The 22,142-nt window shown below is 43.7% G+C and overlaps 1 protein-coding gene across 6 annotated transcripts in view; it reads right to left on the reverse strand.

Moving 5' to 3' along the window:
- Positions 1-22,142, reverse strand: part of STXBP5L (syntaxin binding protein 5L) — a 232,336-nt gene that overhangs the window by 94,564 nt on the left and 115,630 nt on the right. For all 6 annotated transcript variants that reach the window (XM_059687723.1, XM_059687722.1, XM_059687719.1 and 3 more), the window contains exon 18: positions 4,225-4,376. In XM_059687723.1, the coding sequence (XP_059543706.1) occupies positions 4,225-4,376 (152 nt within the window). The remainder of the gene's footprint in view (positions 1-4,224; positions 4,377-22,142) is intronic.

Below are 22,142 nucleotides of genomic sequence, written 5' to 3' on the forward strand. Positions count from 1 at the left end.
GTTAGAGGCCCGATGCACAAAATTCATGCATGGTGCGGGGGGGCGGGTGTCCCTCAGCCCGGCTGCACCCTCTCCAATCCAAGACCCCTCAGGGGATGTTTGATTGTGGGCAGTTGGACATCACTTTTGCAATCTGGGACTGCTGACTCGTAACTGCTCACCTGCCTGCTGGCCTGGTCGCCCCTAACGGCTGCTGCCTCGGCCCCCACCACTGTGGCTTTGTGCGGAAGGACATCTGGATGGATGTCTGGAAGATGTCTGGTCTAATTACCATATTCCCTTTTATTAGTATAGACTAGAGGCCCGGTGCACAAAAATTTGTGCACTCGGGGGGGGGAGGGGGTCCCTCAGCCCGGCCTGTGCCGTCTCGCAGTCTGGGACCCCTCGGGAGATAACGAATTGCTGGCTTAGGCCTGCTCCTGGGTGGCAGAGGGCAGGCCCAATCCCTAGGTGCAGCCCCTGGTCGGGCTCAGAGCAGGGCCGATTGGGGAGTTGGGGCGCCGCCCCCTGTCATGCACAGAGCAGGGCGATCGGGTGGTTGTGATGCCACCCTCAGTCACGCTCAGGGTAGGGCTGATTGGGGGGTGGGGCACCATCCCCTGTCACACCGTCCCACCGTCCCCTGGCAGGGTCGATGGGGAGGTTGTGGCACCACCCCGTCATGCACAGAGCAGGGCCAATCAGGGGGTTGGGGCGCTGCCCCCTGTCACGCACAGAGCAGGGACCATCAGGGGGGTTGGGGCTCTGTACACTGTCACGCACAGAGCAGGGCCCATCAGGGGGTTGGGGCGCCGCCCTCTATCACCCACAGAGCAGGGCCGATCAGGGGTTTGGGGCGCCGCCACTCTCACACTCAGGGAAGGGTCGATGGGGAGGTTATGGCTCTACCCCGTCACACACAGAGCAGGGTCCGTGGGGGAGGGGGTTGGGTTGGGGCGCCGCAGCCTGTCACACACTGAGCCGCAGGGTGATCAGGGGGTTGGGGAGCTCCCCCCTCTCAGGCACAGAGCAGGGCTGATCAGGAGGTTGGGGCGCCTTACCCTGTCACGAACAGAGCAGGGTGGATAGGGAGGTTTTGGCCTCGCCCCCTGTCATACACAGAGCTGCAGGGCAATCAGGGGGTTTGGGCGCTGCCCCCTGTCACGCTGATCCCGGTGCCGGGAGGCCTCGCGGCTCCGCTGATCCCGGTGCTGGGAGGCATATTACCCTTTTACTATATAGGGTAGAGGCCTGGTGCACGGGTGGGTGCCAGCTGGTTTGCCCTGATCAGGGTGGGGGTCCCCACTGGGGTGCCTGGCCAGCCTGGGTGAGGGGCTGAGGCTGTTTTCAGGCTGGGGGTGACTGAAGCTCCCAACCGCTCCTTTTTTTCTTTTTTCTTTTTTTAATTCTGGGCCAGCTTTAGCTTTGAGGCTTGGCTCCAGCTCTTAGGCCTCCCCTGCTGAAAGTAGGTTTCTGGCCTTTGCTTACAATGTTGAGATCCTGCTGGCTGAAGCCTGGCGGACTAAAGCAGGTTTCTGGGGTTTTGTTTAGCTTCTATATTTGTTACATAGTTGCTTAGAGTTGCAGCTCAGAGGCCTGCAGCGGCAGGCGGGGAACGTTGGTTTCCTCTGTCACTGAAGCAAGCAAGCCTCATGTTAGTTTCAAGCTGCCTAGCTGCCAGCCGCCATCTTGGCTGGCAGTTAATTTGCATATCTCGCTGATTAGCCAATGGGAAGGGTAGCGGTCGTACGCCAATTACCATGTTTCTCTTTTATTAGATAGGATTATACAACATAAGTTTTAAGCTAGAATAGCATTAGTAGAAATGAAGACACATTTCATTAAAAAATGTATATTGGTTTAATATGATTCAAATCCACTTGTTTATGACAAAAATCAAGTCTTTAAGAATAGGATTTCTTGTCCTAGCTGGTTTTGCTCAGTGGCTAGAGCTTCAACCTGTGGATTGGAGGGTCCCAGGTTCGATTCTGGTCGAGGGCACATGCCTGGGTTGCGGGCTCGATCCCCAGTAGGGCGTGTGCAGGAGGCAGCTGACCAATGATTCCCTCTCATCACTGATGTTTCTATCTCTTTCCCTCTCCCTTCCTCTCTGAAATCAATAAAAATCTATTTAAAAAAAATAAAAGAATAAAATTGCTTTGCTATCAAAGCCAAGTAAGGTGTGTCATTTGTTGTCCCTAATGAAGTCAGAGCAGCTCAGTTGCTAAGCGACTTTGCTGGGTTCCTATCAAATAAAATCCATGGAGAAGCAACTAAACCCACCTTGCATTTAGGCTATAAAGACCAAAAGTTGGGGAGAACAGAGTGTTCCTGGGGTAGGAGACAGTGAGGGTCAGTGGCTGGGAGGCATGGAAGATGTGGGAATGCCCAGTGCCTGGAAGTATCAGAGGGTCTGGGATATGCAAATCTGCTGGGGGCGGGGTCAGGCTCTGGGCTCCCAGAGGTCAGGTCCAGAGGGAGGGCAGGGGTGTGGTTCCAGGGAATCCCCTTCCTGGGAGGCTCATCCTCCTCCCCTTAACCCCGTAACCTGTCCATTTGGATAAAGTGGGTGAGAAGCAGGTACTCAATGCCTGGGCTGGATGCCCCTCAGTCCTGGATCTCTCCGAGGCGGGTGTGGGGGCGGGGGGTTGTTTGTATTGGTTTATTTGATTCTTCTTACAAGTTGAAGGGGTGGCAGGGGAGTGTCCGCCAGACATGATTTCCTTCTGCTTGCTCACCAGACCTGCCCCGTGTGGTGCCTTTTCCCTTCCTTCCTGGCTGCCCCGAGCTAAATGCGCGCATGAGATCACCAGGGACGAAACTGGGGCCCCCCTTCTATTGCTTGTATTGCGTGGAGATTGCACTCCACAGGAACCTGCCTGATCCAGGGATGGTTGGGGTCAGGCACTGCTGGAAAGGCTCAATTTAAATCAAGCCTCCGCTTGCAGCTGCTTAGATAGGCGCGGGCTGAGGGTTTATCATCCCTTCTGGCTGTTTCCTTGGAAACCACAAACTCAAGATAGCAGGGCCTCATCAGCGCAGGCTCTCCTTAGTCAGCTGCTGAATTTACTTGAAGGATGTAGACTAATTTGTAAACGATACTAAAGTGTGTACAATTAGGTCAAAGCATTATGCAATTGTTTCCTATTAATTTGTGTGATTGAGGGTCCTGAGTGTTTGAGGATGTCAGCTCTCACAGAGCATAGTGATTTTAACTATTGAATTTAACCAAAATCTCCAGTGACTCTTTCAGCCAGGTGGCCTCCGGCCGGGTGCAGCCTGCCTGCTCACACCTCCACAGGTGGCCACTGCTGCCAGGGGGCCGCTCCCAGGCCAGGCGGAGTGGCTTGCCTGTTCACAACCCTGGCCCGGTGGCCTCAGGGCTGGGCAGCGCCCCCGCCAGTGGCCACTTCCACCGGCCGCTCCCGGGCAGTGCAGCGCCTGACTGGTCATGACTGCTAAGGTGTCCAGGCTAATTAGCATATCCCTCTATTATTATATAGGATAAACATTTCCATCTGTGTTCCTTTTAGCCCAATTAATTTTTTAACTGAATGATGTCAGTGGACAGAAAATATACAAAAGTTTGACAATGTTTACAAAGCCAACTATTTGGACATATACTGAAATTTCAGTAAAACTTTGGATGATCTGGCATTATATAGAAAGTATTTTGCTTAAATCCTAATTAACCATGTGCATTTTTCTTTTATACTTTTGATCCTGTTAAAAAACTGTCATCTTTTGTAGAATTTTAAATGTTAATTAATAATGTTCATTTCATTTGTTATAATACCTCCTAGAAAGTCATCACCCAATAAGAAAAATAACGGCTAAAATATGGAGTTAATTTTTAAAAAGAAGTAAATAACTACTTTTAACTAACAATTATATTTTTAAAGGGGCCAGATATTCTAGGAGAAAATTATCCTCTTTAACACAACAATTGAAACCAGTTTTTTCAATTAGAGAGCCTGATTTTCATATCATTTTCATATTTAACAGCATATTTTCTAGGACTTAAACCTAAGAAACTTGAGATGCTTCCTAACTTTAAATATCTCATTTACCCTTTCAAAGATTCTATGTTTCTGTCTAATTTTACTTACATGGTATCGTAAATTATGTTTACTTTATGTTGTCATGCATTTTAACAGCATCACAGAAGAAAGATAAAAAATCGAAAGGCAAGAAAAACAGATGAACTTAATCAAGTTCGTAAACATCTTGTTTTCTATCTCCTACCTGCAATGAACTGCTTGTTTTTTCGAGGAGACCGTGGTTGTCGTTGGTATAAGTCACTTGATCTATATAGGTCAATGGTCCCCATGCTTAACAGTACTGTCTTCTGTATAAAATCCACCACAGCCAACCCATTGCAGTTCCCAAATGCAACTCTGAGAGAAAAAGAAAAATGCAACTAGAATGTATCACACCAAGTATTATTATTTTTACATTTGAATTAAAAATAAGATTACTGGAAAGTAAAGCTGTTGTGTTGGAGATGTTGGGCAGTGACTGGAGCAGTCCAGAAGGATATTATACCTTGACAAAGAATGGGTTGACCTTGTATAATTTTCCACAAGAAAATAGAATTGATCAATATTATTATAAGTAAATTTATAAGTGACCACGACAAAACATAGGAATGAGCTGTACCCACATTTTGTCATGTAAGTAGTGATTACCCAATCAGCTCTTTAACTACTTTGTCGTGTATTTTTACAGAAGAATGATGTGACATCTTTTTGGTACACAATGGGGAAATAGGTCAAGAAGTGTCACACTTTTAAAAGCTACAATAGCTTAGGCATGTAATTAGGTGCCTTTTTGAAATAAAATATTAGTTCTCTTTTTAAACCATTGTCTATATCTATACAATCTTTATTGTTGAAAGTTATTACATAGGTCCTCTGTTTTCCCCCATTAACCTCTTTCAGCCCTCCCCCCAGGCCCTATGTCCATGGGTTATGCCAGTGGTCGGCAAACTGCGGCTCGCGAGCTACATGCAGCTCTTTGGCCCCTTGAGTGTGGCCACGAAGTTTCAATTGCACTGTACGTGCGCTCCCGCACGTGGTATTTTGTGGAAGAGCCACACTCAAGGGGCCGCAGTTTGCCGACCACTGGGTTATGCAAATAAGCTCACTGGTTGATCTCTTAAAAACATGGTATTTTAACACAAAATATTACATAAAATTCATATCTCTAAAGTTTTCACACTTTGTAGATATAACTTTCATTTACAAAAATTAAAATTTTCTCATTTCTTTTGCTCCTCATTTCTCCCCGCTTATTAATAGACAAAGACCATTTGATAAATTTCCTGTGAAATTAAAACTGTTCTCCTAAGCCAGTGGTCGGCAAACTCATTAGTCAGCAGAGCCAAATATCAACAGTACAACGATTGAAATTTCTTTTGAGAGCCAAATTTTTTAAACTTAAACTATATAGGTAGGTACACTGTTATTAATTTAATTAGGGTACTCCTAAGGCTCAGGAAGAGCCACACTCAAGGGGCCAAAGAGCCGCATGTAGCTCACGAGCCGCAGTTTGCTGACCACAGTCCTAAGCCGTCATTTTGATCACTTCAATCATTAGCATACAATAACTTTTCTTTTTTCTCAATTTACAACATGCTTTCTAGCTGAACAATTATAAATCTGTGTTTGTTGCTTCTTACATTAAATATACACTAAATGTATGGGTACTGTTTTGCTCATCTATAGAAAATAAAAGGCTAATATGCAAATTGACTGAACGGCAGAATGACCAGTTGCTATGATGTGCACTGACCACCAGGGGGCAGATGCTCAATGCAGGAGCTGCCCCCTGGTGGTCAGTGTGCTCCCACAGGGGGAGCAGCTCATGGCTGGCAAGAGCAGCAGCAGTGGTGGGGGCCTCTCCCACCTCCGCGGCAGTGCTAAGGATGTCTGACTAATGGCTTTGACCAGTGATGGTGAACCTACGACACGCGAACTCATTTTTTTGGTTGATTTTTCTTTGTTAAATGACATTTAAATATATAAAATAAATATCAAAAATATAAATCTTTGTTTTACTATGATTGCAAATATCAAAAAATTTCTGTATGTGACATGGCACCAGAGTTAAATTAGGGTTTTTCAAAATGCTGGCTAGCCAAGCTCAAAAGGTTCGCCATCACTGGCTTAGGCCCACTCCCCATCAGTGGCACATCCCCTGAGGGCTTCCGGACTGCAAGAGGGTGCAGGCCAGGCTGAGGGCTCCCCCCCCCCCCACTCCTGAGTGCATGAATTTCGTGCACCGGACCTCTAGTTTTATGTAAGTTACATGTTGTTTTATTGCTTAGATTGAATCTGATTAGCAAGTCATCTGCTTACTCTGAATCTAGTTCTTTCCACTCCATCTCACTGCCTTCCTCACAACAAATTAAAAGTTCCAGGATACTAGATGTTTTGCTATTTTACACAGAGTTTTTTTACATCTTCTAGCAAGACAGGTTTTTGAAACTTTGAAAAAGTGTTATAAAAGTCAGAAGATTCCACCTTAACATTGTATAGGTTATTTGACTTTGAGAACAATTAATGAATCTTGCCATGCTTGTTTATTTACTTTATAATGAGAATTATAATACAAGGCTTATCTAATTCACAGAACCTTTAGGAACAATAAATCAAATTTGTTAATATACTTCCACACCAAATTAGAATTGATTGTGATATTATATATTACATATTATAGCAGCTTAATATCTTTTAACACAAAAAGTATAAATATAGTTAATTACTTCTGCTTACAGGTGTGATAGAGTTCCCAAATGTAATACTGACAGGAAAAAAAATTAGGCAACTAGAATGTATGATACTAACCAAAATAATTATATTTTTATCTGCAAATCTCTATATATAAAAGCCAAGCGACCAGAATGACCAGTCGCTATGACATGCACTGTGGCCGGCCAACTGGCCTGATCGTGTTGCCCCCATCCCCCTAGCAGGCCCCACCCCTGATCGGCCCCTCCACTCTGATTGGGGGCAGGGCCGCGGCCAGCCAACTGCCCGCGGCCCCTCCCCTCTGCCAGCCCAGCCTTATCGACCCCCATTGGGGCAGGCTGGTTGGACCCCACCCATGCAGGAATTTGTGCACTGGGCCTCTAGTTAAAAATAAAAATACTGGAGTGATGTCAGCATTATGGTAGAGTAAGAAGACCTCTAGGTTTCTCCCCTTGAGGTAGTAGCAACAAGTTGGACAACTATAATTCAACAAATGATTCCATGCTCAACACACAAACACATCTGAGAGATCCGCACACTGAGACATCTAAAGGTGGGTATGTTGAAGCAAGCAGGGAGAAAGGATAAAGTCAGGTGCCACAGACACAATCCTGGATTCACTATGGCCCCAGCTGATGCAGTAGCAATGAAGGGTCAGGGGGAAGCCCTCACTCACTCAGCAGCCCAGGGAGGGGCAGAGGCAGCATTTCTGCCTGAGTGGCTAGTACACATTGTGGTTAACATATCTGGCAGCTGCCATTACCAGAGAAAAAACAACGCAGACAGACAAACCTGTCTCCCATCACTCACCTGGCACCAGGTGATGAGGTAGCATTAGAGGTATTGAGTTGTGGCCCTCACTCAGAGGCCTGGAGAGGGCTGGAGGGACAGAAAACTTCAGCCAAGTTGCCAATGCACACTGCAGCTGGTCCCAGTGGAAAAAACAAAGCTGCAGCATGTGAGCCCACCTCTTGTCCCACTCATTATGGCAGAGGCTGGTGGAGGCAGCTGGGATACCTCAGATAGTGCAGCACTGACTCCATTAGGAAGAGCAATATAAGAAAGGGTATACCAAAAGGAAAGGGGAACAGAGAGCCTATTCAAACAAATAATTGATGAGAACTTCCTAAACCACTGGAAAGAGCTGGAACCTTGAATCCAAGAAGCTCACAGAACACCTAATTACCTGAATGCAAAGAGACCTTACCTCTCCAAGACATATTACTGTCAAAAGTTAATGACAAAGAATTCTCAAGGCAACCGAGGGGGTGAGGAGGCCTGACTGTAACCTATGAAGGAAACCTCAGTGGATTATCATTGAATTTCAGCAGAAACCTTACAAGCTAGGAAAAAGTGAAATCAAATATGTCAGTATTTAAAGAGGGAAATCAACAGTCAAGAATAATACCAAGCAAAGTGATGCTTTAGATATGAAGGAGAAATAAAGGCTGAGAAAATTTACCACCACAAGACCGGCATTACAAGAAATGCAGAAAGGAGCTCTTTTTACTTGAAACAACAAAAGAATACAAAACTGTATGATAAAGCAGGAAGCAGGAAATTGCAACTCTATTTCAGAATAGAGTATTAAACAATCCTATATAATAAAAGGATAATATGCAAATTGACCCTAACAGCAGAATGACTGGGAATGACGGTCACTATAACACACACTGACCACCAGGAGGCAGATGCTCAATGCAGAAGCTGCACCCTGGTGGTCAGTGCACTCCCACAGGGGGAGCTCTGCTCAGCCACAAGCCAGGCTGATGGCTGCCAGCACAGCAGTGGTGTCAGGAGTCTCTCTCACCTCCTCAGCAGCACTAAGGATGTCCGACTGCAGCTTAGGCCTGCTCCCCGCTGGCAAGTGGACATATCTCAAGGGCTCCCGGGCTGCCAGAGGAATGTCTGACTGCCAGTTTAGGCTCAATCTCCCGGGGAGCGGGTCTAAGCCAGCAGGTGGACATCCCCCCAGGGGTCCCAGACTGTGAGAGGGCACAGGCCGGGCTGAGGGAGATTCCTTTCCCCCCGCCCAAGTGCACAAATTTTTGTGCACCAGGCATCTAGTTATAACATAAAGGTTAAAGGGGGTGAAAGCATTTAAAAAATACTATAGCTTCTACAATTTGGAAATGAATACCATCACAAAAAGGGATAATTTGTGATAACAAAAACCTAAAAGGAAGAGAAAAGGACTGAATTTGCACGGGTGACTGGAGATAAAGTACATTCAGATGAAAAAGGAGTATAGTATGTATAAAACTTTTTGTTACATAAAACTAATGGTAACCACAAAACAAATTTAGAACAAAAGAAATCTAAAACAAAGACACATAACATAAAAGAAATGGAGGAAAAAATGATAGACTGCCACCAAACTAAAATAGCAGACAAAAACACAAGGGAAAAAGCAAACAGTGGAGATACACAGCAACCAGAAATTTAAAAAAAAGAGAGATAAGATGGCTGTGATAAGTCTTCATGTATTAATAATCACCCTAAATGTAAATGGACTGAATTCACCAATCAAAAGGCACGTAGTAGTGGGATGTATTAAAAAACAAGATGTAACTATATACTGTCTTTAAAAGACCCATCTCAGCTAAAAATGTTACCAGAGTTAGCTAATTATTGATGGGAAAGGAAACAAAAGGGCAGACATTGTTGAGCACACTCAGCTGGGAAGCAAAGGCCTGTTTGTTTCACCAAGAAACTACAGCTTCACACCCTAGGGAATCACAGCATTGTCCCTCTAGATCCCTGGTCAGCAAACTGCAGCTCTCGAGCCACATGCGGCACTTTGGCCCCTTGAGTGTGGCTCTTCCTAAGCCTTAGGTATACCCTAATTAAAAATAATAACAATGTACCTACCTATATAGTTTAAGTTTAAAAAATTTGGCTCTCAAAAGAAATGTCAATCGTTGTACTGTTGATATTTGGCTCTGTTGACTAATGAATTTGCTGACCACTGCTCTAGATTAACACCCTCCCTTCTCCTCTCAGATACTGGATTGTGTGTGTGGGTGAGGGAGAAGATAAGAACATGTGCAGGGGGAGGTGCTGGACTATAGAGGCCTGTCAGTCAGGCAAAAGATCATTGGTTAGGAGGGTGGAGCCAATGCAAACCCGGAAAACTGGTCATTTTGAAAACCCTTCTGATTCCTCTCAAGCCTGAGATTACATAATCCCAGGAGACAAATCTCTCTCATGTTGGGGCACAAAACTAGCCTTCATAAATTTAAGAAGATTAAAAAAATAGCAAGCATATTTGCTCACCACAACAGTAGAAAACAGAAATTAACTACAGGAAGAACCACAACTAAGTGGAAATTAAACAACATGCTATTGAACAACTGCTGGGTCAAAGAATAAATAAAAAAATACATAGAGACAAATGAAAATGACAACATAATAGAATATTATTTTAAATTAAATCTTTATTGTTCAGATTATTACAGTTGTTCCTCTTTTTCCCCCACAGCTCCCCTCCACCCGGTTACCACTGCCCTCTCAGCCCTTACCCCGCCCCCACTGTCCTCGTCCATAGGTGTATGATTTTTGTCCAGTCTCTTCCCACACCCCCACACCGTTTCCCCCCAAGAATTGTCAGTCCACTCCCTTTCTATGCCACTGATTCTATTCTATTCACCAGTTTATTCTGTTCATGAGATTTTTTATTCACTTGATTTTTAGGTTCACTTGTTGGTAGAAATGTATTGTTCATAATTTGTATCTTTACCTTTTTCTTCTTCTTCCTCTTCTTAAAGGATACCTTTCAGCATTTCATATAATACTGGTTTGGTGGTGATGAACTCCTTTAGCTTTTTCTTATCTGTGAAGCTCTTTATCTGACCTTCAATTCTGCATGATAGCTTTGCTGGGTAAAGTAATCTTGGTTGTAGGTTCTTGCTATTCATCACTTTGAATATTTCTCGCCACACCCTTCTGGCCTGCATAGTTTCTGTTGAGAAATCAGCTGTCAATCGTATGGGTACTCCCTTGTAGCTAACTAACTGTTTTTCTCTTGCTGCTTTTAAGATTCTCTCTTTGTCTTTTGCTCTTGGCATTTTAATTATGATGTGTCTTGGTGTGGTCCTCTTTGGATTCCTTTTATTTGGGGTTCTCTGCGCTTCCTGGACTTGTAAGTCTATTTCTTTCACTAGGAAGGGGGAGTTTTCTGTCATTATTTCTTCAAATAAGATTTCAATATCTTGCTCTCTCTCTTTTTCTGGCACCCCTATAATTCAGATGTTGGTGCACTTGAAGTTGTCCCAGAGGCTCCTTACACTATCTTCATATTTTTGGATTCTTTTTTCATTTTGCTTTTCCAGTTGGGTGTTTTTTGCTTCTTCGTATTTCAAATCATTGACTTGATTCTTGTGATCCTCTAGTCTGCTTTTGGATCTCTGTATAATATTCTTTATTTCAGTCAGTGTATGCATAATTTCTAGTTGGTCCTTTTTCATATCCTCGAGGGTCTCACTAGATTTATCGGCAGTTTCTAGAAAATTCTTGAAAAACCTTAAAACCGTGGTTTTGAACTCTATATCCAGTAGTTTGCTTTCCTCCATTTCTGTCATTTGTGACCTGTTTCTTTGTTTCCACATTTTTTATGCTTCCCTGTGTTGATAGAGTGGCTTTCTGTGCTAGGTGTCCTGTAGGGCCCAGTGGCTCAGCCTCCCCAATTACCTGAGATGGACACTCTTGGTGCACCCCTTTGTGGGCTTTGTGCACAGTCTTGTTGTAGTTAAGCCTGGACTGTTGTTGGTATCAGTGGGAGGAATTGACCTCCAGGCCAATTGGCTGTGAGAATCAGCTGTGTCTACGGTGGGAGAACTGTGCTGGAGACACCCTTATGGGACAAGACTTGCTTCAGTGGGGCTTTGGTGCTCTCTGAGTCTGCCCCCTGAGTGTGCCCCTTATGGATCTGAGGAGTTGTAATCTGGATGGTCCACTCTGACCACTGGGTACACTGGCTCTTGGATCTCTAAGGAGGTGCTAATTTAGTCTCTGCCTGAGGCTCCCCCGCAGGAGCTATGGAGAGATCTGCAGATTCCTCTTCTTTGTTTAGGGTTTGGAGGTGCCCAGATTAGGCCCAATTTTGAAGCAATGCAAGTTGCTGTGGGGCCTTGGGCCTTTTTTTGGAAGTTCTGGGTCTCTCTTACCCAGCTGCAGTTTGTTAGGTAATTTTAGATTGCAAAAGGCCAGGCAATTCATATGCAAAAGCCTCTGCGCACAGCTTGGGTGGGGTGGGGTCTCAGGGAATCAACAGGACGGAGTAAACAACTATGGCTGATCCTCAGCCCTGCCCTAAGAGGCCCCGGGTCTCAGTGTCCTGCGGTAATTGCTGTAAGCACCTCTGAGAGAAAGCCGCCCTCAAGTTCCGCCCAATGCCAGACAGTCCAGTTTCTCCCTGTATGAGTCTGGGTCCCCAGAGACTCGCCCAGAACTGAAGTTCAGAGCCATCGGGAGCTTGTGACGCTCTCCCGATTAAAAAAGAAAACCGTGTCCTCAGTTGCCAGCCCTTTCCACGTGCGCCTCCGTACCTCTGCACTTTACTTCCTCACCTCCTCTGAGTCTGGGTATGATATTCTCTTTCCTTCTAGTTGTAGAATTTCCACTCAGACAGCCTTCCTATGGTTCTGGATGATGTCTGTTTTGTCTTTTAGTTGTAGTTTTGAAGTGGTTGTGCGAGGCAGCAATTTCTGGTGTTTACCTACGCCGCCATCTTGATTTCTACTCCACAATAGAGTATTTTGTGGATATGGCTTAAGCAGTACTAGGATGGAATTTTATAGCATTACAGACATATGATAAAAAAAAAATCTCAAACAATCTAACATTTCACCTTAAAGAATTAGACAATTAACAAAGGAAATAATAAAAATTAGAGCAGAATTAAAGAAGAAAAAGACAATAGGAAAAATTAATGAAACAAACAGCTGGCTCTTTGAAAAAATAAAATTGACAAGCTTCTGGCTAGGCACACTAAGAAAAAAACAGAAGTTACAACGTTCTGGAATTGGCTCGGAAGAAGGGCCAGTTGTACACTCGGAGGTTCAGGAAAGTGAGCCTTTATTCAAAGCCACGCTGCCAGTTCAGGGGACTCAAAGATCCAGATCCTGAACCACTTAGACAGTGAGATTTTCTCCGTATATATTTCTGCGTCTCTTGTTTCCTAACTACCAAGCTTCTGTAGTGGACTCACTCAGCCCCCCTCGAGTCAGTTAGATGGCTAATTGAGACTGTAGCTAATGTCCATCCTGGATGGCGCCAGTGAGCTCCCTCTAACCTGTTACATTCTTGGTTTATGGCCCTTGTAAATTGGAAGTATTTAGGTAAATAGGTCTTGCAAGACCAGATAATTAAGGATGGGGCAGTGATTTCCTTATAGGCTATCAGGAATGTGCATTAGGGGTACTGATTAACTTGGTACAGAGTCCGGCTGATAGTCTCCTACATTCTTTCACAAATAGAGTTACTTATCGGCTAGCAAGAGTGTGCAGTAGAAGGCAGGTTACTGGAACAAATTCAGATTGCTAGCCCCCCAAAAATGTTTTATGCTCCCCTTCAACAACAGATACCACAGAAATACAAATAAATATACAACAATAGTATGACAGGCTTAATAACCTAGGAGAAATTAACAAATCGTTAGAAATTTATAACCTTACTAGACTGAACAATGAAGGACTGGAAAACTTAAATGGACCTATCAATAGTAAGAAAATGGAAACAGTAATAAAACCTCCATGTTAGGTCTGATTAAATATTTGAATAGATACCCTCCTCCCCTCAGAACTGACCTTTAGACCAGCAGACGTCAACCGATGGTCCACGGACCACTGGTAGCCTGTGAGGTCTGAAAGATTGGTGACCACTGGTTTAGGGAACCTTTGAAGCAGTGGTTGCCAACCAGTGGTCTGCAGAACAAGGGTGGTCCGTGAGATTTGAAAGGTTGGTGACCACTGCTTTAGACCATTTCACAACCGACATTCCCTTTCATTCGCATTCCACTTGCTAAGACCATTATCCTTCCCCTCCGACCTTCCCAGGATCTAGACCTACCCTAAGAATTCTCCACCCAGAAAAAGGCCATCTAGAGTCCTTTAAAATTTCTGACTCCCTGTCCCTTAGTGTTGGCAACATTTTGGGGCTCAGCCCAGATGACCTAATCCATCCTATCTAATAATAGAGAAAAATGGTAATTGGCGTACGACGATGCCCTTTTCATTGGCTAATCAGGGCTATATGCAAATAAACTGCCAACTAAGATTGGCAGTTAACTGCCAACAAGATGGCGGCTAATTTGCATATGTAGGCACAATGCAGGGAGGCGAAAGGGAAAGCAGGAAGAAGCCCCCTGCCACTGACAGTGATCAGAAACCCAGGGGGGAGCTAAGAGCTGGGGGTCAGGGCAAAGGCGGCCCTGGGGCCGCCTTTGCCCTGCCCCCCAGCCATGATCGGAGAATCAGGCGCCTGTGCCGCCCTGGCCAGCGATAGCAGGAAGTAGGGGTGGAGCCAGCGATGGGAGCTGGACACGGTCGAAGCTGGCAGTCCCGGGAGCTAGGGGTCCCTTGCCTGGGCCTAAAGCGGAGCCCACGATCACGGGGCCGCTGCAGCTGCGGGTCCCCGCTGCCCGGGCCGGATGCCTCAGCCAGAGGCATTAGGCCTGGGCAGGGGCGGAGCCTGCAACCGCGGGGAGCTGGGGGTCCCCTGCCCAGGCCTGATACCTCTGCCGGAGGCCTCAGGCCTGGTCAAGGGGCCGATCCGGTGATTGGTGATCGGAAGGTGATGAGGGTCAACTCCTCTGGCCGAGGCATCAGGCCTGGGTGGGGGGCGGAGCCGGGAATTGGGGGGATATGATGGTCCCCTTGACCAGGCCTGAAGCCTGGGTCAGAGGCATCAGGCTTGGGCAGGGGGTGGAGCAAGCGATCAGAGGGAGATGGGGGTCCCCTGCCCAGGCATGATTCCTGGGCCAGAGGCCTCAGGCCTGGGCGGGGGCCAGAGCCAGTGATCGGGGGGAGATGGGGGTCCCCTGTCCAAGCCTGACACCTCTGGCAGAGGCGTCAGGCCTGGGCAAGGGGCCGATCAGGTGATCGGAGGGTGATGGGGGTCTACGCCTCTGGCCGAGGCATCAGGCCTGGGCAAGGGGCAGAGCCAGCAATCGGAGGGGTCTGGGGGTCCCCTGCCCAGGCCTGACGCCTGGGCCAGAGGCATCAGGCCTGGGCTGGGGGCAGAACCAGTGATGGGGGGAAATGAGGGTCCCCTGCCCAGGCCTGACGCCTCTGTCAGAGGCGTCAGGCCTGGGCAAGGGGCCGATCCTGCGATTGGGGGGTGATGGGGCTCAATGCCTGAGGGCTCCCAGTATTTGAGAGGGGGCAGACTGGGCTGAGGGACACTCCCCCCCACACACACACCCAGTGCACGAATTTCGTGCACCGGGCCCCTAGTATGTATATAAAAGGCTAATATGCTAAGTGTCCGATTGTCTGACCAGTTGTTATGACATGCACTGACCTCCAGGGGGCAGACGCTCAACACAGGAGCTGCTGTGATGTGCACTGGCCATTTAAAGACAAACGGCACTGCGGACCTGGCACCAAAAAAGCAACACTCAGCTTCCCCCAAGTGGGACACAGGCCCCACCACCACACTGGAGAAAGAGCCCACCAAATCGCAGCCAATGCTGCCAAGACCCCATGGCGCAAAATGCGGCCCACAGCCCAGCCCAGCACAAAAACTGTGGCTGTGGGCACCGGGTAATGATGTCACGTAGCAACGCCTGGCTTCCTCTCCCTGACGACTAGCGTCCTTGGAGTTTCTTCAGCCCAGGAACACAACTTGCTTTATAGCCAGGTGCAAACATTTTACACTGTAACCAAATATCTGTGAAGCGTTTTCCCGTGCCTCATCTCCTTTGATCCTCACAGAAGTCCTGGAGTAGGTAGATAGGAGACTCGGAGGAATCCTATTTTCTTTTCATTAGCCGGAAAACAGAGATTTAGAAAACTTAGAAATTGACCCAACTGAAAAGAAGAAATGGTGGACCTTGAAAATGACTTCAGGATTTCTCACTGTGCAGAATATAGTCAAACACTGCTGCAGTTAAATATTTTACCCTTTGTTCTCCCTGCGTGATCTACAATAATAATCTGGTTTGTATTGATATTTATTGCTGTGTTGCTGACAATTACCTGAAAGAGAAGTTGGGGTGCTTCACTGGGCTGGAAAAAGTTTAGCTAAATCAGAAAGCAGGTCAAGTAAAGCAAGTTTATCTATATATAAAGCTCTCGTGCCAATGCATGCGTGTGTTTCAATCTGTAATTGTCGATCATGAATTTGGTTGACACTTCTATTATAGAGAAAGGGCAAATAGCGATATTAAAATATTCTAATTAATTTCCTTTCAATGTGCATGAATCCGGGCACCGGGCCACTAGTAAATTTATAATCCCTTAGCACTTTGGCCTCATGTATTCCTCCTTCAACGACTCTAATGCTCCATAAAAACAAAAGTCCAGGACCATATGGCTTCACTGGTGAACTCCATCAAACATTCAAAGAAGAGGGAATACTTCCTAACTCATTTTAGGAGGCCAACATTACCCTGATACCAAAACTAGACAAAGACACTGCAAAATATACTAGATGTACTGCTTAATAATGTGGATTTTGTAATCAAAGAAAACACAATAATTTCAAGAGAAATATCAAAAGTGCTTTATTCAAAGTAATGTCCTCAGCTAGCCACACATTTCCCCCATCTTTCAGGTAATTTGTGGATACCGTCCGATTAGAACTTTTCTTGTTTTGAGGCAAACCATTCAGAGACCCAATTTTCTACTTCTTCGTACGGTTTGAAGTGCTGCTCAGAAAGTGTGTGTGCCATCGATGGGAACAAGTGATAATTTGAAGGAGTGAGGTCTGGTGAATATGGTGGGTGGGTTAATACTTCCCAGGCAAGATCGTTTAATGTGTCTTTAACTGGTTATGAAGTGTGTGATGGTGTGTTATCATGAAGCAAAATTACTTTGCCATGTCTTCTGGCCCATTCTGATCAAAAGATGGTTCAAATTAATTATTTGTTGTCAGTAGCGATCAGTATTAACAGTTTCACCTGGTTATAGAAGCTCATAATACACCTCACCTTCCTGATCCCACCAAATGCAGAGTACTGTCTTCTTTTCGAAGCGATTTGGCCTTGCAGTCGATGTTGATGGTTGACCTGGATCAAACCATGATTTTGTGCATTTGGAATTGTCAAAATAAATCCACTTTTCATCGCCAGTCACAATTTGATGCAAAAAAGACTTTTTTCGTGCCGTTGAAGCAACATTTTACTGGTGACTTTTTGGTTTTCCATTTGTCTTTCATTCATTTGATGTGCCACCCATTTTTCTTCCTTTAAAATCTTTCGCATTGCTTGTAAACGATTGGAAATTGTTTGCTGAGCAATGTTAAATCTTTCTGCAAGTTGTTTTTGAGTTTGACATGTATCTTCATCCAATAATTGTTGGTCTTCAAACTTTTTCAGTTGACCTAGACATTCTTTGTCTTTCACATAGAAATCATCAATTTTAAAGCGTTTAAACCAGCGTTCACAAGTATCTTGAGATGGAGTATGTTCACCATAAGCATCCCAAAGTATATGATAACTTTCAGCAGCACTTTTCTTCAAAATAATGAATTTAAACTTCCTGCACATGCTTTTTAGGCATGAAATTTGACATTTTTAAGCATAAAAATATCTATGATGTTAACACCTTCAGAAAATTTGACATGAAATTATGAAGCTTGCTGTCAATACAACAAAATAGCATACATATCAAATCACATATAAATCAACATATGTGTAACTTCATCTATTGGAAAACATCCACATTATTAACTGGTACACCTGGTAATTCTGGTAAACATATATGCACCCAATATAGGAGCACCCAAATACATAAAAAAAAAAAAACACAAAAAACTGCTGGAGGATATCAAGGGAGAGATTGACAGCAATACAGTCATAGTAGGGGACTATAATACCCAACTAACACCACTGTATAAATCCTCTAAACAAAAAATCAGCAAAGAAACATCAATCCTAAATGACTCACTAGAGCAGATGGAATTAATTGACATCTTCAAAACATTTCACCCCAAAGCCACAGGATATACATTCTTCTCAAGTGCACCTGGGTCATTTTCAAAGATAAACAAAATATTGGGACAAGGCAAAGTCTCTTCAAATTCAGGAAGATAGAAATCATATCAGATCACAATGGCATAAAATTAGAAATCAACTTCAATAAAACAATAAGAAAAAATCAAATGCCTGGAGGCTAAATAGCATGCCATTAAACAATGATTGGGTTACCAAAGAGATCGAAGAAGAAATAAAAAGCATCCTGGCAACAGCCCTAGCCAGTTTGGCTCAGTGGAAAAAGCATCCTGGCAACAAATGACAATGAAAACATAACAATCCAAAATCTATGGGACACAGTGAAAGCAGTCTTGAGAGGGAAGTTCATAGCTCTACAGGCCTACCTCAAAAAACAAGAAAAAAATGGTAAAAAATTATCTAACCCTACAACTCAAAATAGTTAGAGAACAACAAAAATGTCCAGCATAAGCAGAAGGAAGGAAATAATAAAGATCAGGATGGAAATAAATGAAAAAGAGACCAAAAAAAACAACACAAAAGATCAACAAAACCAAGAGCTGGTTCGTTGAAAGGATAAAAAAGATTGATGAACCTCTAGCCAAGGCTCCCCAAGAAGCAGAGAGAGAGAACCCAAATAAGCAAAATCAAAAATGAAAGAGATGAAGTAACAACTGATCCCACAGAAATACAAAGGATTATGAAAAAATACTAGGAACAACTCTATTCCAACAAAATGCACAACCTAGATGAAATGGACATATTCTTAGGAAAATACAAGCTCCCAAAAATCAATCAGGAAGAATCAAAAAACCTGAATAGGTTGATAACTACTGAAGAAATTGAAGCAGTGATCAAAAATCTTCCAGCAAACAAAAGCCCTGGTCCAGACGGCTTTGCAGGGAAGTTCTACCAAGTATTCAAAGAAGAACTAAAACCTATCCTCCTCAGACTATTCCAAAAAAATTCAAGAAGAAAGCACACTTCCAAGCTCTTTCTATGAAGCCAGCATTACCCTATTTTCAAAACCAGATAAATACACCACAAAGAAAGAGAACTACAGGCCAATATCCTTGATGAGCATAAATGTTAAAATCCTCAACAAAATTCTAGCAAATCAGATTCTGCATTACATTAGAAAGATAATACACCATGACCAAGTGGGATTTATTCCGGGGATGCAAGAATGTTACAATATTCGCAATCAATAAATGTGATACATCACATAAAGAAATTGAGAGACAAAAATCACATAATCATATCACTCAATGTAGAAAAAGCATTTGACAAAATACAACAGCCTTTCTGTTTTTAATATACATTTTTATTGAGTTTAGAGAAGGGAGAGGAAGAGATAGATAGAAACATCAATGATGAGAGAGAGTCATTGATTGGCTGCCTCCTACACATTCCCTACTGGGGATCGAGCCTGCAACCCAGGCATGTGCTCTTGACCGGTATTGAACCTGGGATCCTTCAGTCTGCAGGCTGAAGCTCTATCCACTGAGCCAAATCAGCTAAGGCCCAACACCCTTTCTTGATAAAAACTCTCAGCCAAATGGGAATAGAGGGATTATACCTCAACATAATAAAAGCCATATATGACAAACCCACAACCAACATCATACTCAGTGGGGAAAAAGCTAAACTCATTTTCCCCAAGAACGGCAACAAACAGGGATGCCCACTTTCACCACTCCTGTTTGATATAGTACTGGAAGTGCTAGCCATAGTGATAAGACAAGAAGAAGAAATAAAAGGTATCCAAATTGGAAAAGAAGAAGTAAATCTGTACTTATTTGTAGATGACATGATACTATACATAGAAAACCCCAAAGACTTCATGAAAAAACTACTACACCTAATAAATAAATTCGGCAATGTAGCAGGATACAAAATTAATATCCAGAAATCTATGGCCTTTTTATACACCAATAATGAACTACAGAAAGAGAAATGAAAAAAAAAAACAATCCCATTTACCATTGCACCAACAAAATTAAGATACCAATGAATAAACTAAAGAGGCAAAATACCTGTACTTGGAAAACTATAGGACATTGAAAAAAGAGATAAAGGAAGACATAAACAAATGGGAGAACATATCATGTTCATGGATTGGTAGAATCAACATTAAAATGTCCACATTACCCAAAACAATCTAAAAATTCAATGCAATCCATAAATTCAATGCAATCCCCATTAAAATGCCAATGGCATATTTCAAATATCTAGAACAAACTCTTCAAAAATTCATCTGGAATAAAAAAAGACCCCGAATAGCTACAGCAATCCTGAGAAAGAAGAACAAAGTTGGAGGGATCACAATACCAGATATCAAGCTATATTACCAAGTCATCGTTCTCAAAACTGCCCGGTACTGGCACAAGAACAGACATATAGACCAATGGAACAGAACAGAGAACCCAGAAATTGACCCAAGCCATTATGCTCAATTAATATTTGACAAAGGACGCAAGAGCATAGAATGGAGTCAAGACAGTCTCTTCAATAAATGGTGCTGGGAAATTTGGTCAGATACATGCAAAAAAATGAAACTAGATCATCAACTTACACCATACACAATACCAAACTCAAAATGTCAAAAGGACTTAAATGTAAGATGGGAAACCATAAAAATCCTATAAGACTCCATAGGCAGCAAAATAGCAGACATATGTCATAACAATATCTTTACTGACACAGCTCCTAGGGCAATGGAGACTAAGGAGAAAATAAACAAATGGGACTACATCAAAATAAAAAGCTTCTGCACAGCAAAAGAAACCATCAACAAAATAAGAAAGCCCACTGCATGGGAGAACACATTTGCCAATGTTATCTCCCATAAGGGTTTAATCTCCAAACTTTACAGGGAACTCATAACTTAACAAAAGATAAACAATCCAATCAAAAAATGGGCAAAGGACCTAATTAGACACTTTTTGAAAGAGGACATACAGAAGGCCAAGAGACATATGAAAACATGCTCAAAGTCACTAATCATATGAGAGATACAAATCAAAATGACAATGAGGTATCATCTCACACCTGTCAGAATGGCTATCATCAACAAATCAACAAATGGTAAGTGCTGAGGAAGATGTGTAGAAAAAGGTACCCTCATTCACTGCTGGTGGGAATGGAGATGGTGCAGCCACTGTGGAAAACAGTATGGAGTTCCCTCAAAAAATTAAAAATGGAACTCCTATTTGACCGAGTAATCCACTTCTAGGACTATATCCCAAGAAACCAGAAACACCAATCAAAAAGGATATATGCACCCCTATGTTCATAGCAGCACAACTTACAATAGCTAAGATTTGCAAACAGCCTAAGCACCCATCAGCAGATGAGTGGATTAAAAAACGGTGGTACAACACTTTTAAGGTCTCTTAAGAACTGTCTAGAAGCTGCCGATAAACTTAGTAAGGCCCTCGAAAAGACTGGTGAGACCGCCGATAAATGTAGTGAGATCCTCAAGAAATCTAATGAGACCCTCGATGTTATATTGGGGAACCAACTAGAAATTAAGCATACACGGACTGAAATAACGAATATTATACAGACTCCCGACAGCAGACCAGAGGAGCGCAAGAATCAAGTCAATGATTTAAAATGCGAGGAAGCAAAAAACACCCAATGGGAAAAGCAAAATGAAAAAAAGAATCCAAAAATGCGAGGATAGTGTAAGGAGCCTCTGGGACAGCTTCAAGCGTACCAACATCAGAATTATAGGGGTGCCAGAAGATGAGAGAGACCAAGATATTGAAAACCTATTTGAAGAAATAATGACAGAAAACTTCCCCCACCTGGTGAAAGAAATGGACTTACAGGTCCAAGAAGCGCGGAGAACCCCAAACAAAAGGAATCCAAACAGGACCACACCAAGACACATCATAATTAAAATGCCAAGAGCAAAAGACAAAGAGAGAATCTTAAAAGCAGCAAGAGAAAGAAACACAGTTACCTACAAGGGAATACCCATACGACTGTCAGCTGATTTCTCAACAGAAACTTTGCAGGCCAGAAGGGAATGGCAAGAAATATTCAAAGTGATGAATACCAAGAACCTACAACCATGATTACTTTATCCAGCAAAGCTATCATTTAGAATTGAAGGTCAGATAAAGAGCTTCACAGATAAGGAAAAGCTAAAGGAGTTCATCACCACCAAACCAGGATTATATGAAATGCTGAAAGGTATCCTTTAAGAAGAGGAAGAGGAAGAAAAAGGTAAAGATACAAATTATGAACAA

This window comes from Myotis daubentonii, chromosome 3 (genome assembly GCF_963259705.1).
Source record: "Myotis daubentonii chromosome 3, mMyoDau2.1, whole genome shotgun sequence".
In the NCBI taxonomy this organism is placed as follows: Eukaryota; Metazoa; Chordata; class Mammalia; order Chiroptera; family Vespertilionidae; genus Myotis; species Myotis daubentonii.